Genomic DNA, 17605 nt, shown 5'->3' with positions numbered 1-17605 from the left:
TTGCACTAGCTCACCTAAGGGGGATTCCCCTGTTTAATTAGAAGGAAAACAATATGGACAGGAGTAGTGGAGGGAATGGGAGGGGGGCAGGGGGAACAAGAGGATGGGGAGAAAACCAGAGGCACAACTCTTAACTCCTTTTAAAAATTCACTAACTGAAAGTTTTCCTCCCAGGAAATCATTTGGCCCATTCACCTACCCCAACCTCCCATCCTGGCCGCCACTCATGTGGACCCTGCATGAAGTAAACACAATTTGTAGAGAAAGTAATGGGATTTCTGCAAGTGTGTGTGAGTGTGTGTGTGTGTGTGTGTGTGTGTTTTATAGAATAGTCCCTCTTGCACAGAACCGGGCTGTTCCATCAAAGCCGTATCTGTTATATTTCTGTCTTTCTCTTCTGTTTGGCGTATTCACCAACAAGAGAAAAGGAGGTAAGCTTTGGCGGCCCTGACCTGCAGCTGGAACACAATACTTTCGCACAGCCCTGCCGACCCCTGACATAAATTTTACACCGCAGCTGGCATTTACACACTCAGCATTACCATATGTATAGCTGCTCGGTGCTAATTATGCTAATCACCTGTCTAACTCGCTGCTGCGAAAAATGGTTGTATTTAGCAGTCCAGTGCCTACCAATGCAGCTTACTGTGTGGCTGAAATGTACATTCAGACGGCCCTGAATGGCAAGATTTTTCCACGTTGCTGGCTACATTCAGGCCTCAGAAAAATTTATTCAAGTCAACTGGTTTCGGTCCGCAACAAAAAAGTTACGAGAAAAAAGTGAGTGTGTTCTTGCCCTAACATTCTGGATCTGCTTGCAAGCAAAATGATAAATCAATTGGTGTGGGAAACAAAAAGGGAGAGAGATTTCTTTTGGGAGCCATGTGAAACTGTAGCCTATTTAAAAAAAAAAAAAAAGAAAAAAAAAAGGGTCATCCTATTCCCCAAATCTCTAGAAAGAGCAGTTAATAGATATTTAGCCCTAATCCCAATTCTCTCAAATGCAAGCTTTGTTTGCAATTAAGCAAGGTATTAAACATGTGCAGTTTTTTTCTGGATCATGTGTGACAAAAATGATGGTATCGTTTTTTAACTTATTACAACACTGTATGAACCTCATGGGGAAAAAATCAGGTAAGAGGAAAGAAATAATGTCTTAGGTAGTCTGGGAAAATTATTTCGTTACTTTATCTTTTCGAAAGCTTCTACTTAAAAAGAAACTGTGATATTTACATCTATTTTGTGAAGTTTTCTGACTTCTCCACTAAAGGAGCAAAAGAAATCAAGGGAATAGGGGTGGGGAAGATGGGAGAATTCAAAATAAGAAAAAAAGTGGTTGGGGAGGGAGGGAGGGAGGGAGACAGAGTAAAAAAAAGTCTACATTTTCCTTAACCTCAAAATTCCTGTTTTTATCATCAATGTTTCTTAAAACAATTTTCTCAGATCATTCTATAGAATGGATTTCTAAAATCAAGATAATATTATTACAGGTTGTTTTAACAATTCCCCAAGTCCAAACTGAAACCCCATTTCCTCCTAACTCACAAAATACTTCCCTATTAATTTTTGAAAACCCTGAATCTAATCATCGTAAGGACTGCTTAGTATTTGATTATTTGGGTGTACAGATATGTCTAGGCATTCCAATTTCCACAGCACATAAGACACATTCTACTGGAGGGATGGCCCAAAGTCCTTAGTTACTTTCTCACCTCCAAATGATCATCATTAGATTCTTTATGTAAATTTAGAAACTGGAAGCAAACTGGAAGGCCATTCATTTTGCAGAGTAACTTGGGTTACCCTCCCCCCAATGCTACAAAACACCAGAGGAGCTTTGTGATAAATCTCAGGTTTACACACAGAAGGTGTACCGATCCAGCAGGAAGGGGCTGTGAAAGAAGCTGGCCTCGCCTTGCCTTGCTTCACTCAGCTTTCAATTTAACTCACAGCTGATAAAAAGGGTGATGCTCATAGTAACTTGAAGATGCCGCTATGAAGACAACAGCTTTCTTCCTATCAGCTCACCCCACCATTCTGTTCTACATTTTATAAACTTATCTGACCCAATGAAGCAACATTATCCAAGCCACATCTTGCTCTCTTTGGCATCCCAATTCAAGTTGCTTTTCCTTGCCCGTACAAAGTATTAATTCAACTGGGTTTTTGTAGTTTCAAATCTTGACTATGCAGCCAAAAATACAAATGACACGATCACTGCTGTGCTCAATGCAGAGGGCTTACCCCTCTCATTCCCTCTCAATCTCCTGCTCTTCTTAAACAGAAGATGGACCACCCTGCCTCATGGCACAGAGCAGTGTTTACATTGCAGTACTTGACTGTGTAATACATCTGGCATTTTTGGGCAGGATTCCTGAGCTAGGGGCCAGAAGCCCTTAAGCAATGATTTAAGGGGAAAAAATCATGCATGTGTACTTAACAAAGCCCACTTCCAGTTCCTTTTGCTTACTTTCATACATGTTTCATCAATAACTGAAGACTATCTTGGTTGATAAATTGGGGAAGTCTACTGTTTTTCATTTATTTTAACTATAATAAATAAAGCTTGTGCTGTGGTACGGAGACTTGCTTCTCACTAGCCTTGCCTTCATAGCCAGTTTTGGGACCCACAGGCAGTGTGGATTATTTGGGCCAACTCACACCTGGGTTTCTGGATTGGTAATAAGGCCCTGCCTCCACATTATAAACTTCTCCAACAACAAACTTGTCACTCATTAGCAGGTACCGGACTGCCCACCAATAATACAGTTTCCTTAACACATGACAGCTGTTTTTCCAACTATGCTCTAAACCCCCAATACAACAAAATGGTCACAGTCCTGAAGGAACTGAGGACAGGATGCATATTTCTGGACATACAACTCCCCAAAATCTCCACAGTGACCAAGCAGTCTCTCAATGGCAGCATTCTAATGATTTGAAAGGCTTATTTCTTCTGTCAAACTTAAAGATATATGTAGAAAAACTGAGATATTACAGTGTAAAGGAAACAACAATCCTAAATCCAGTTTAAGAGGGAAAAAAATCTAAGAAGTATTACCATAAAGCACCTAAATTCAGAGTTTGGAAGCAAAGAGTAATAAAAGTGTTTATATTTTGGTGATCCTGATGATATCTCTGTAGTCAAGGGAGGTTTCCACTGAGGAGATCCCAAGGAGCTTCCTTCCTCCTGGACTGCCAGAAACGCCTTCATGAGCAAAGCTGTCTGCTTTCTGGGATGTCAACTGAGATTTCTCATGTGGATGGACCATCTAATACTGTGGCATCTGCCAAAATTTGGATGTGGAAACCTGTCCTCTTCCATCTCGATCTAAGCTCCATGTTCCCTTTGGTTTTGATGTGGATTTCACCCAGGGAAAGCCTGAAGGTGGAACATCTGGGCTGGAATGTCATGGTGCACGTTTCACTTACCATCTCAGAAATGCTATGGGGCCCAATTCTTCCACATTTCATATGGCACATTAAGCACAGGGGACCGAGACTTGTTTCACAATCCACATGTCAATGGATTCTAAAGTTACCTCAAAAGCTCATTAAAATGCCATGACTCTTCAATAGGGGAAGCACATCTGCTGATAAGACCCCACCAAAGAGTATGGTCTTGAAACAAACCCTCACCAACCTATGAACCCCAAGGATGCAAATGGCAGCTCTGCATCTAGAATCTCCTACAGCTGATTTGAAATAATACATTTACTAATTTCTTCCTGTCAGTTTGTGAGTAACCAGATTTACTACCATTTCAGATTTCACACTAGTAACTCCAGAGATCCACTGCAAGGAAATGATTTGGGCATAGGTGGGTAGAAGGAAGGGTGGGAGGCAGAGGGAGAGAAGAGAGGAGGGGAGATGAGCAAAGGGATATAGGTGAGGAAGGAGGGAGGAGGGAAGGAGAACGGAGAAAAGGTCCTGGGAACAGATGAGGAGCAAAGGAGATAACAGTATTATACTAATAGAATCATACAGGTGTGGCGATTATTTAGGGATGTCTCACATAGCAGGAATTCCCTCAACTTTTTTTTTTCAAAGTAGTGTCAAAACAGTGCTAAGTTAAAATACTGTATTTCTGCAAAGTGGCTTCTATTAAATCTGGTCTCCTTTCAAGTAATTTTAAATATTTCCATACTTGTTTTAAAAGCCAAAAAAAAATTTTTTTTAAATGAAACATCCCCCTCCTCTCAACCAGTTGAATAGACTACTCCTCAGGGGCTAAATCTGGGCAGATTGCTGGCATGGACAAAGTGTGTGTGAGGGGGGGGAGCCATATAAATGGCCCCTTCCACTGCATAATTGTGACCCCCCAATAAGAGAAGGAGGGCAGACAAGTTACAGCTCAGCCCGAGTGGACAGAGCTCCAGGGGTCACAGGGAGGTCAACTTTGAAGGAGAAATCCCAATGAAATATAAACATGGCATTGTGGAAACCAGACAAATCTCCCATAGCTTGTCCAGCCTGCGTTAATCTCGCCATCAGCTGTGGCGCATAATCCAAACAAACCGATCCAGCGGTTCATACATCTGGAAACTGTCATCTTCTGGAGCCTCCAAGCAGCGTTCTGTGTATCTGAAACACCCCATCACCCAACCTGACTTCTAAACTTGTCGGCAGGCAGCAAAGAGATACGATGATTCACAGGGTCAACTACCCTGGGAAGAAGGCATCTGAGGCTATTTGTTATTTTTAAAGCAATTATTGTTGGGCATTAATTTTTTTTATCATTTTTCTCCAGATATGAAAGATATGCCACAATTGCTTCCACCTGTATGTATGTGTCCACTATCAGAATCTAATCAATACCTATCTAAAAAACATATTCTTGATTTTAAAAAGTGCCTAGGCGACCCAGGAGCAGAAAGGAGCTTCTGCATTTCATTCTTTTTGTCCCTTGTGAAATGCTCAAAACCCCAAACTGACAGCCCCAGAAAGCAGAAACTGGGTGATAACCTTGGAAAGGGCAGTAAGAGCAGAGCCCAGGCACCGCCTGTCTGGGTGACGTGCCTCAGTCCCTCGCTGTCTCTTTGGTTCTGCTGCATAAGACCACCTGGGGAAAAGAGGTGTGTGACAGGAACATCTGGAGAACTAGACCACCAAAGAGCCAATGTGCTACGTGGGCTTCGGAAAGGAGCTGTTATTGCAGTATGAACAAAGTCCAGTGGTGTTTTTAATCGCTTTTTACAAAGTCACGTTCATGCTAAAAACCTTCAGCCTACTGTGTTTGAAATGCACCGAGGTCTATCTGCAAAATTAAGTTACCTGAAGGAAAAGGAATAAAAAGTATTCGAATATAACACTTCTCCTTTCTTCTATGCCTATCCCCACCCACTCTCTCTCAACTTCATGATGTTTTTATTTGCTATGTAATGTAATTCTAAGAATAATCAAAAATTTAAATTATTTGCATGAAAAAAGTTAGTTACCTGGGTCAGTAAATACCGGGATGGGGAGGGAGGGTTATCCTGAAAATAAAACTTTTGCATTTATAGCAATGCTTTAGCAGCCACAACTCTGTCATAATAAAAGCCTTCCATCTGCACAGCATGGGGCTTCCAATTGAAATCTATTATCTAAACCAGTGGTTCTCCATTGGGGCAATTTTGCACTGCCCACCCCCCCCCCCCAACATTTGACAATAACTAGAAACATGTTGTCACAACTGGGAGAGTGCTACTGGCATCTAGTGGGTAGAATCCAGGGATGCTACTAAACATCCTACAATGCACAGGACAGCTCCCACAACAGAGAATTATCCAGCCCAAAATGTCAATAGTGAGAAACCTTGCTCTAAACTGAAAAGGATGGTGAAGCTCAATTATCTCCTGTAACTGCCTGACTTAGAGCCAAGAACAGCCAAGAACACCGAAGGCTTATGTTAGCAACTACAAACTCTAGCTACAAACTCGAGAGCACTTAGAAACATCAAGCAAGCATTTAAAAAAAACCTTTCCATTTCCCTTAAAAAAACAATCAGTCACAATTTGTGTCCTCTCTTGATGCTGGCCTCCAGAGATGTTAATAACCAAACACAAGGCAATATGGATTCATTTCAAGGCTGTTATTTTTTGCAGTAAAGGAGGCTGGGGGCTGGGCGAGCTTTGAGAAAAAAACCAAAAACCTCAAAAAGATAAATGAACGTTCCGTCACTGAAGAATCATGACAACAAACTTGTGTCTGAGAGAGGGCTGGAGTGGGGGGTAGATATTAAGTGAGACAGAAGCATAAAAGTGCTAAGCAAAAATGAAAAGCCAACAGAGAAATGGGCAAGGTTAAAAAGAAGGCATTTCCCTTCTGTGCCCGAAAGGATGAGAAACACTCTGGTACCAGGGAGGGCGCTGGAGGCCAAAAACACCAGTGTAAATCTTGAGGCAGGCAAAGAATGGCTAAAAGGAAGAGCTGGCAGCCCCCTCAGCCAAACACCCTGCACACATCAGAGACCTTCCTGCTATGCATCTGGACCTTCCAAGCCTCAAGGCTTTCCACATCAAACCTGATGCCCCAACCAAAGGAAAGCACTGGGAGTTCTCCCAGAGGCCACACCCCTGTCCTCTGTGCCTTTGCCCAGGCTGTTCCTTTGGCCTGGAATGCCCCACCACCCTCACCTCTCCAGTCCTGATCCTGACTCAGTCACCCTCCCTCAGGGCTGTCCTGGAAGGTGCTCCTGCCATCCTGCCACTTGTCTGTGTGTCGGCTGGGTGGAAGTCCTCTGAATGTATCTGAGTATAGATGGACACAGTTGCCTTTGTGTTTGTGTATATGCATGTCAATTTTTTACCCACAGGAGAAATAACATTCTCCAAACTGTCCCTCAGCATTCTCTCCCCTTAAAATCTCTTATGCTTTCCTTTCTTCTGTTGCCTTTTAACTAAGGAAATATGCAACCTCTATTCATTTGGTTTATTTCGTGTAGCAACCACACATGTTTATGTCCAGAACATCTGCAGTCCCTATTAAGACCATCTAACAGTCTTCTTTGCTGATAGTGACGAAGAATTTATCTGACATTAAAGTACACAATTAACCTAAATTCCACGTTGCTTCTCATTCTACTCTACTAAAGTCTAGGATAGCAGAGCATTCTTACTCTGAAAAGTAAATGCTTCCACTACTTGCTGTTGACATGAACACTAAGCCCACTATGTCAGGAACAAGACTTCCTCATTGTTACCTCTACTTTGAATTTAAATTAAAATTATAAAATGGTATGGTGGCCTCCCTGGCTGGGTTTACTTGCATTTATGAAACTGTTGCTTCTTCTACAGGGGAAGAATCTAGCATGCAGTGAATGAATGAATGAATGAGAAATCAAGGTCAAGGCAACAGGAGATCAGGTTTACTTAAGTCACTAGTAGGCAAAGTGGACATGGAAACATAGAGGATCCAGTTTCTCATTTGTAAAATGGGACAATAATTCACTTACAAGTTGAAAATGTGACATAGGTTATCAGGTTATAAAAATAAAGATAATAATAGATAGCTACTTTACTGAGTGGTAAGGCATGTAATAATATATAATAAATGGTAAGGGTAGTTGCTCAACAAGTGATAGTATTGAGTAAATAATACTTGGCCAAAGAACCAGTGCGCCACACTGAAACTGCCAAAACAGAATGGGAAGGAAAATAGCTCAGAGGCCCAAAGCAGGCAAAATGAGTCTTATCTCAGGTGTGTCACTCCCCAACACTCTGTCACTAAGCTAGAGCCCAAGTAAGAAAGCTAATAAGCATGTTTCTCCTCCCAGGACTTGACATGAGTTGTGTAATGCAAAAACATAGTTAATTCTAGAAATATTTATAAAATGTTACATAAATAAGTTACATTAGCTCTCTCTTTTTTTTTTACATTAATTCTCTTTAAACTTATTAACAATCTATTGAAAAGTCTTGCTCAAAACAACAAGATATAGTCTTTTGTCATCATCATGACACCCAACAAATCTGTTGGCCCAAGTAGCAGAAAGTGAACATTTGGACAGAGCTGGGAGCCCCCTTTGCTCATCACTTGCTGTCTTAGAACCTGTGGTAGCTCCCCACAGTCTAGCCAATCACATCACTTCCAAACTGCAGTCCTGCGGTCCAGGGCCCAACCTGCTGCCCAGGGCCCAATGGAGCCACTGCACCCTATCCCCGCCACACTGGGGGTCTCCCACTGCCGGCTGTCCACTCAAGCTTGGGCCTTTGTTTGACCCCATTTCTGAGCTCCTGCCTACAACTCTCTCCCTCCTCCACTCTCTAGGCCGCTCTAATTTGCCTCACCACCTCCATGGAAGCTTTTTCCTTTTTCCATTTAACTTTCATGGCTTACTGCAGTTGTGAGCTCAAATTTAGTGCAAGTCTGACATTCAACTCTAGTAGTTTTAAGTGCATGAATTTGTGCACTTGGGAGTGTCTCACATCTTTAGTGTCACTTACAGTGCCTAGACAGTGCTAGGGCCATTATAGATGCTCAGTAAACTTGCTGCTAGGACATCACAGGTGCTTATTAAAACCCTTCGTTATCTATCAATGACAATGAGGTGCTGAGTTGAGGTAAATTACCCCATGGATTCAATCCAAAGAACACTTGTATTAATTACCAAGCTTCTTAAGGCAAGAATGTTTTCTGGTCTTAATTATTTGGACTATTATTTTGTCACTACTCAACGGAAGACACCACCATATTCTTGCAAAACACTGAAAGCTGAATCTTCACAAACAAGGCAAGATTAACAAAATATTCTCCAAGGTTAGTTCTCCAGCAGCATTCTGAAAGGGATCAATTATGCAATTATGCATGTAACTCTTAGGCTTCCAAATTTTGTCTTAGATACCTTTCACTAGGAATGCCTCAGATATTCTGGTGTGAAATATCTACATAGTTACGACAATCCTTCCCTCCCAGCTCATTGTAAGAGATCCCCTAAGCAGTGTTCAGGGGTTAAAATTTTTCCAAACAGCAACTCCGTTACTTTCCAAAAAGAGTAAAAAAACAACGAACAGAAAATAAAAACAACCGCTCCTAAAACAAAACCCCGGAATCAAGAGTTACAAAAAAAAAAAAAAAAAAGTAAAATGTTTCCGTCTGGGGTGTCAGGGGTGGGAGGTGTGATCTATTTTAAATGTACAACCACTTAAAAAAAGGCTTCAAGAACCCCCAAATTGAGGAATGTGGATAAAAGACTGGCATAACCCCTAGGAGAGCTCCTGCGGCCCCTCCCTCCAAACCCGCTTTCTTAAAACACATTTATTCTTTCAGCCTCTAAAACGCAGCCTTCCCCCAGCATAATTCCATTTTAAAAGCCCCCACCCGCGAGGAAACATTAATCTACTTTGCAAACAAGCGTTCTAGTCTGTGCTTTACTGCTTTTTTTCCAACTCCTTCCCCCCCACCCCCCTTTTTTTGTACCTTGAGACAAATGTTTTTTTCCCCAAGAGTTGAAAGCTGTCCAAAAACAGGACCACACACGCCGCCGCCTCCGCAGGCCCGCGCTGTGCCCGCCCCCCGCCCTCCGCGCGGCGGTCGCGGCCGCCGGGGGCGCGCACACTCCCTCCAGCCGGAGGGGTGGCCTCTCTCTGCACCCCCCCCCGCCCTCCTTTCTCTTTGGACGCGGTGGGTGGGGGTGGGGGAGGGAAGGAAACCGAGGAGTACAGCCCGGAGCCGAGAGGCCTTCCTCTGGCCGCGTCTCGGCGCGCGGCGGAAGCGAGCGGCGGTGGCGGCGGGACCTGGGGGCCCCCCGGCCGTGCGGAGTGGTCTGTCCCGCGGAGGGGCCCCCGCGCCCCCGCCGGCCCGCCCTCGCCACTCTCTCCCACAACACCTCGCAAAGCGCAGCGCCCCGAGTAGATTACAGCGCGGCCTTTGTCGGGCGGGCCTGGCTCCCGGCCAGGCGCCCAAACAATAAACAATTCCCCCTGTTGCGGGCAGGGGGTTTTCGCTCTTCACAGAAAGGACCTAGGTGTATGCTGGCAAATATCTTTATCAATTGGAAGGAAGGACAGGGGGCCCGGGGTGGGGGACGAGAGGGCGCTGCGGCGGGCGCTGGATCTCTTACCTTCCACCCACAGCTCCTCCACGTTGGTCTCGAGATTAGCTGCCTTTAATCCCACAGCGAAGGCCCCAAATATGAGGAGGCCTACAACCAAGAACTTGCCGCAGTTTTTTTGAATGTAACAACCCAGTTTAAATAGGAGTCTCTGAAACTTCGCTCTCAGCCACAGCGGCGCTTTCCGGCCAGTAGCTTTCCCCTGAGGATGAAGCAGAAAGGAGGAGTGAGCGCCGGGGAGTCGCGGCCCGCGCGCCCACGCCAGCTTCCGCGCACCCGCCCGGCATCCCGCGACAGCCGTGAGGAGTGCCCTTCGGGCTGGAACCCAGGTCGGCCCAAGGAAACACGAGCGGCGTGGGGGGGCCTGGTCATAAATCAAAGTCAGGCTGCAGCGTGGCAGCTGCACCTTGGTCACAGCAGGGGCGCCCCCACGCGCGGCCTTCGTAGCATCCCCGAGTGTGACTTGGAGGTCTGGGAGGAGGGGCTGCAAGAACAAGGGGGAAGCCGAGGCAAAGAGGAGAGACACCATTCAACACAGGCAATATTCACACCAACCTGGGAAGGGAGGGTCTGCGTAATCCCCGCGATGGAGCCCAATGTTTAAGAACCAGCAAACCACGGCGCCCTTCCCCGTAAGTCCTGCCCCAGCCTTCACCCTTCTTGGGGTGCTCCGGCGAGGACAGAGGCTGGGGGACGAGAGCACTTTGGGAACAAGGTTTGGCGGGCTCCCGCATCCTGATCCCCCGCCCGACGTGGTAGTAAATTGGGATCCACGTGGTGAGCGTGGGCGCCGCAGCTCACTCGCGACGTATTTCCATAGCGTTGGGAGACGCCGTGTGAGCTGAATTAGGAAGTGGGGCAGCCATCTGCAACTTACAACAATATTTGTGATCGGAAGAGGGCAGCCACATGGATCTTTCCCTCCTCTCCCTTCCCTTCTGGTTAAACGTGAAAAGCAGCAGAATGCACAGGGGAAGAGCCTGGGCCGACGCAGGCGGGGGTCCTGGCTGGGCGCTGGCTGCTCCCGGCGGTGGCGTTTCCCCGGCGCTGGCCGCGGCCCCGGCCGGCCCCTGTCTGGGTGCTCGCCTTCCCCGGATTCCACACATTTCAGCGAACCTCGTAAACACAATGAACCCGGCCGCTCGGCAGACCCGCACCGCGGATTTAAGGTGGCAATTTGTTTACAACTTTCCCTTTCCCCACAGGCTCTGAGAAGAAGTGGCTCAAAAACTGAAAAAGAAGAGGGGAGATACCCTCTTGCGAGGATAATTTTTAAGGGAGCAGAGATTTCATGCTCAACAAAAGCAAAACCGGCTGCCAAAAAAGGAAACCACCTTTATTTCGGCTCCCTCCCCCCCCGCCTCTCTCCACTCCGCCTCCCCCTCCAAGAGGTTAAGAAATGTGGCAGTATTACAGGGGTTTAGGCTGCAAATAGGGGCAGGGGCGCGGGAGTAGGGGGCTCAGGGGCAGGGGGCACAGGGCAGTGCCGCGCTGCGGCGGCCCTGGAGGTGGTCCACTGTGGACCGCTTTCCAGTGCTCCGGAAAAGGCACGCCGGGGAGGGCGCGTGCACACACACACACACACACACACACACACACACACACACACACCCTCCACCCCCTGCGGACTTCAGACAGCCCTTTCCTCCCAGGACCGGAGGGAGGGTTTGAATTTTTCAATCCCCACTTGTCTGTTTTTTTTTCCTGGAAAGGGGTGTATGTATGTGTGTGTGTGTGTGTGTGTGTGTGTGTGTGGCGGGGACGATCCCAAAGAGGAAGAGGAGGGAAGAGAGAGTGGGAGGAGAGGAGAGAGTCTGAAATGCACCTTGGAAATCTGCTCCAGAGCGAAGGCGGCGTCGCAGTAGCTGGGCCGGTGCAGATAGTCCCAGTCCGGCGCGGCGTTGCGGCGCAGCCCCCCGGTCCTTCTGCGCCTCCCGCCACCGGCCGGCCGGCCCGGGGCCCCGCTGCAGCTGCCGCCGCAGCCGCGGTCCTGGGGCTCGGCAGCGTTACCAGCCGAGGCCATGTTGCCGCCGCCGCCGCCGCCGCCGCCGCGGGAACCGAGGCTTCCCGGGCGGCCCGGCGCGCTCCTGCCGCCGCTGCGGGCTCCTGGCTCGCCTGGGCGCTCGGCTTGCGAGGACGCTGCTGGCCGCCGGCTGTTCGGGCTGGGGCTCCGGTTGACAGACCTGCTGCTGCTGCTGCTGCTGCTGCCGCCGCTGCTGCTGCTCACACTGCGGGCGCTGCTGCCGCTGCGGCCGCTGCCGCTGCCGGGGAGTCAGACCCTGCGCCTTCCATTGCCACATTGCGCGGGGGTCCCGAGGTCTCTGCGGCTGCCGCTGCCCACATCCAGTTCTCCGGAGAGCGAGAGCCGGCGCGTGGAGCCAGCCTGTCCTTCGGGCGCTCGCGCGGCGCTCCTCGCTGTCCCCAGCTCCCCCTACCCGTCCCCCGCCCCGCGCCGCGACCCCTTCACTGCAGAAAGCGCCAGCAAATCCCCGCCGCTCCCGCCGGCCTCGCTGACTCTCTCGGCGTCTCACGGGTCGCCCGAGCGGCCGCGGAAGGTAAGCGCAGAGCCGCCGCCGCGGGGTCCGTGGGCGCCCGGTGGGTCTCAGCGCTGCCGGGCCGGGGCAGCCGCCGCCGCCGCCGCTGCTCCTGCGGCAGCTGCTGCTGGCGGTGGCGGCTCCTGAAGCTGCTGCTCGGACTGCTCGGGCTGCTTGGGCTCTGGCTGCTGGGTTCTCGGTAGCTGCTTGGTCCCGGACTCTGCTTTCTTGTGCTCCTCGCTGTCCCGCTGGACCATTCTGCCCCAGTGCAGCGCGCCTCTCTCGCTCCCGGGACCTGGGGACTCCGCTCTGTGTGTGTGCAGCGGGCAGCGGCCGCAGCAGCTCCTTGATTCAATAGATGAGATGGAAGAAGAAAAAAAAGAACTCTCTCCATTTGGAGAAAGAGGAGGAGGAGGGGAGGGGGTGGAGGGGGAGAGAGAGAGCGAAAGAGAAAAAGGCTGGAGCTCCCGCCCCCGGGGCTGTCAGATGGCTTGGGTTTCTGCAACATGATTGGCTCGCGGAGGGCAGAAATTACTCAGCAAACATGACTATTATTAGCTGCTTAGCAACAGCTCACCAAAGTAGAGAGACCACCCAGGTAGGCAACCCCAGTGTGTGCATCCCCGGCTTCGGGGGGAGCCTCCGAGAGCGCCAACCTTCTCGCATGCAATACTTCCATTAAGGAATGCTCCCCCTCCCTTTCTTTCTTATTCCTTTTCCTTTCAACAGTGTCTTCTTTTTGTAAGATGCTTTTTGCGCGCGCACACACACAGACACCCACGAGCATTTGCCTCGCGATAGACACGGGGGAAAATGTAATTTTTTTAAGCGCTTAAACAATTTCAGAAATTCCTCAAAGAAAACCCTTTCAGAGGCACCTTGGCCTCAAGCTGCAGCAAATACTGGGAGGTCCGGCTTGAATTCCCAGGCCTGCACCAATAATGACAGGGTGGTGGATAGTGCGCCAGTGTGTGCCAGATTTTTTTTTTTCCCTTCTCTCTTTTCTTTTATAACCAAAGAGAAGACTTAGGCTCTTGCAGGGAACAACGCCTCGCATTAAGATAAACAAAATGGAAAGTTAAAGAGGAAAGTAGGGACATTGGGAAAAGCCACCTTTCTTAAAGTTCGCTCACCCCCCCGCCCCGCCCCTTTCCCTCTCAAAACCCCTCGGCAGCACAGTCCTGGTTTGAAGGAGTCAGGGTTTTATAAACGTGGAATCCAGACACCGATGTAGTCTCGTGGAGGCAGAGGAGTTTTTATTTGAATCTTTAATGCGACATAGGTAAAGGAGAAACAACAGAATCCTTTTAACAACCCGGAGAAACAAATGTTTTCTCTGGAAAGAGAGAAAAGTTTTCTTATTTTGGATTCATTTGGACCCCCCCTTTTAATTATCCACAAGTCCCTATTTACTTAAAGTCTGTTTTAAACGTTCCCCCCCAAACTGGTACGCATCCTGTTATATTTAATAGTAGCGTGACATAAAGGAGAATAAAGGCTTTGATGCTGGATTCATTTGAAACAAATTGTGCGCTGATTGCTAGGACTTGTGCGGACACTGCAGCCAGTGTCACCGAGACATGCCGGGGATTCGCTTCCCCTGGAGAAGAAAACACGCGACTCTGAGGTGGATCCTGGGGCCAGAGACAAATTAAACTCTCTACACAGCTCCGATTTTTACGTAAAAAAATTTTTTTTGAGAGTATTTTTCTTTTGCAAGTTAAGTTCCTCCCTGGGATGGGGACCAGATCCACAAACCCTCGATTCTGTCTCGTTTTAGTATTTGTTTTTTTCCTTTTTTCTTTTTTAAAAATTGGGTTGAACTGCAGAGGGACTCTCGGCAGCAAGCAGCCGACTGAAGCCGTGAAATGGGGCAGTGTGGCTTTAAGATGCACACGGTGTGTGTTCATTGAAAAAAAAAGAAAGAAAGGAAAGGAAAGAAAGAAACCCAGATGGAGGGAAAGGGGGAGGAGCGGGGGAGAAGGCGGAGCCCACGCGACCACGTGACCCAGGGCCCGGCCGGCGCGCGCTCTAGGGCACGGAGGCCTATTAACGCGCGCGCGTGTCCGAGTGCGCCCGCTTGAGCGCGCGCCGGAGCTCCGGACTCCCCACGCCCGCGCAGCCCTGGTCAAGCAGGTAGGGAAGTCGTTGCGCTCGGCTAGCGCCAAGCGAGCTCCAAGTCTCCAGCGCTGGCTCCTGGGAGCCCAGGCGAGGCGCACTCCCCGCCGGCGCGGACGGACGTGCCGGACGCGCCGTAGTACATTCCTGAAGGCGGTCGGCCCCCTTACGTTACCCAATGCCTGTGCGGCCTCCCCGCGGCCGGCCAATCGCTGAGCGCTCGGGTCCCTTACCATTTAGCTGTCCTCTACCGAAAGGGACTGCAGCCGGACGCGCCGGCCACCCGTGCTACCCACGCGGCTCCCGCAGGGGGTCTGTCGGCCAGCCCTCCCCGCCGCCTTACTTTCTCTTCGGCGGCTTCCCCCTGCTTACTTCTTTCAATCTCCCCTTTCCTTTCTCCTTCCTCTTTCACCCCTTTACTCCCCCATCTCTCTCCTCCCTACCAGCCTCACCACCTTCCCTCTAGCTTTTTCTCCTTCCTGGTTTCACTGGGAGGCCCTGCCCTCTGAATCCCAAACCGGCAAAACGTGTGCAGTACCCTGGGCAGGATAGGGTGTCCTGCAGAATAAAGAGACAAAGAGAATAGAAGTGTCTGGGGGTGTTCACGGGATCAGGAGGAGGACCGGAGTACCCGGCCAGCGCGGAAATTCAAAACTCAAACTCCGAAGGAGCACGTGATTTTGTGCGCGGCTCTGGGAAGGGCTGCGAAAATGCAGAAGGGAAGACAAGCAGCGTGCATTTCAAATGACAGTAGGTTAATAAATAATATCGCAGGAATATTGGGCTCGACACAGAGCAAGCTTAATCTCTGAGCAATATCCTGGTCTTTATTATGTTTGGTAAATAGTATAAATCAGGAAACGTGATTTATTATTCTAGTTTTTCTCACTGAAAGGTTCTACAGACTTTTCAAGTCAAACCATTTTGTGCTTGCCGCTGGAAATTAATTTTTAAAGATTGGGGGTGGAACCCCTAAAAAGACACGTCAGTCTTTTTATATTTGAGGCGTGCTGTATAGCAAAGGTAACCATGTAGCTATAGGCAGGGTGCTGTGTCTGTACAAAACTCTATACAACGTTTTAGACCAAAATATTAGTTTTTCCACCCAATCTTTTATTTATAGCAGTTTCAGTATAGCTACTTAGATTATGGAATTCAAAAATGAAATTATAGGCTATGTACACATAATGGTTCCCTATTACTCTCCGCACGCAGCTGCATATCCTCTTGTTTTGGCGCTGCTACACGTGCACCATTTCAATGGCAAAGCCTCTTCCACTCGGGCTCATTTCCCTGGGTTTGACTTAATTCCTAAACGTTTTGAACATTGATCTCAGGGGTTTTCAGCTCCCTGAGCTCCCTCACCCGCTGTTTGATAGGTTAACTTTTCAGCATTTCAGACAATGGTCTCGGCCTGTAAATTCTACCCATCGGTTCCAGGACGCAATCCCCAGCCTGGGCTCTAACAAGCGCTATCTTAATCTCCCCACCCCCACCCGCCGCTTCCCCTGTGGTCTGCTTTTTTCATACACAGAGATGAATTACTTTGAGGATCTAATTGGCCTTGTTTCTGTAACGTTTTAAGAAAGGGAAGAGGAGCCCGTGTAAAAGCCTGCTCGACTTGGGTGGTCAGGGCTGAGCCTGCCCCCAATTTGCCTCATTGCTGATGCATGTGAGTTCGACATTCCCAGTGATAATGTTGTTCCTAATCAATCTGCCCTTATTTACATTTGTAAGCATTGTCGGCTTTAATATGCATGCCCTGTGCAGGGGACCGCTGAGCCACACCGGGTTTGTTAACTTCAACTAGTATTCTCCAGACCTGAGATGAGGCTGACAGGAGGAGCCAGGGCTGTGAAGGTGTCTGCTGGGAAAAGTCCCTTTAATGGTCTTTCTGCAGCATGGCTCCCCCGTGAGAGTTACCCAACAAGTGAGAAGCTTGATGCCTTTTCAACCAGCAGGAGTTGCTGGCCCTCTTTCTTGAGTATCCCATTGTCCCTTTCCAAGTAAAGTCCATCTCAACGCATTAATTGTCATTTTGGTCTCCCCATCATGATCCAAGACTTCACTGGAATTTGTAGTTTCAAAACACATTCCTTAAACTCTTAAAATATGATTCCCTCATAGCTTCTCTCTTCTCTGCTCCAATAGTCAAACAGCCGTGGCCACGCCACACACATCTCAGAAATGACATCTGATTATCCAAATGATGACACTGAAATAAAACATCTGCCCTTTGTGTTTGGACATTCCAGTGATAAGCAATTGTGGGAGCTGCACTTGGTGGAGTAATGAAAAACCACGATAGGACTTGACTTTTCACTGGTTTCCCAGATCCAACTAATTGGGTCTTTAAAATGTAATGTAATTTAGCTAATATTTGCAGAGTACAAATGAATGAAGGAGTAAATATATCTAGTAATTTGACCCTTGGGCCATGTTATAATTTTGTCTACTGAGTTTAATACTCTTTTCCACAAATGCAAAGAACTGCAAACATTACATTAAGTGCCACAAGTATTCCTGTTGAGAGGCTATGATGGGGAGAGGAATTGGGGATTTGATGTAATATTCTATTTATGGATGGAGAGCCCAGGGTACAGGATATGAGTGATGGCCCAGAGCCTGAGCCGTTCAAAGCAGGTACCTTGGATAAGAGTTGACTCAATTCAAGCCATTTCTTGGCTCCCTAAGAATGCCTTATTATTTTCTCATTGGCAGCTTTTGTATTTGCTTAAAGGTGATGGTAGAAAATGAGTCTAAAAGGGGGAGGGAAAAAAACGATTCAGCAGTCACAGAATGTAACCCCCTTAAGCATGACTCCCCTCCCCTTCTCCCTTCCATCTTCTGTTTCCTCCCCTATCCCCCCTCCCCAGAACTGGAGGAAAGGGAACAGCTCTAGCCAACTTGTCAAAATAAT

The 17605-nt window shown here is 48.2% G+C and overlaps 1 protein-coding gene across 4 annotated transcripts in view; it reads right to left on the bottom strand.

Annotated features, from left to right (window-relative positions):
* The window catches only part of PTCH1 (patched 1), a gene marked incomplete at its 5' end in the record, with an annotated part of 59119 nt that extends 47048 nt beyond the window's left edge, over nt 1-12071 (bottom strand). For 2 of the 4 annotated variants that reach the window (XM_082623289.1, XM_082623290.1), the window contains 2 exons: nt 10043-10235; nt 11859-12056. In XM_082623289.1, coding sequence (XP_082479415.1) covers nt 10043-10235; nt 11859-12056 — 391 coding nt within the window. Of the gene's footprint in view, nt 1-10042; nt 10236-10910; nt 11202-11858 lie in introns of those variants that run through there. The other 2 variants (XM_082623292.1, XM_082623291.1) reach the window with 2 other exon arrangements.
* Between the last annotated feature and the right edge of the window lie 5534 nt (nt 12072-17605).

Source organism: Mesoplodon mirus, assembly GCF_964341445.2.
Source record: "Mesoplodon mirus genome assembly, chromosome: 1".
Classification (NCBI taxonomy): Eukaryota; Metazoa; Chordata; class Mammalia; order Artiodactyla; family Ziphiidae; genus Mesoplodon; species Mesoplodon mirus.
The sequence above is the reverse complement of the archived record's forward strand: the minus strand, read 5'-3'. Positions and strand labels throughout refer to the sequence as shown.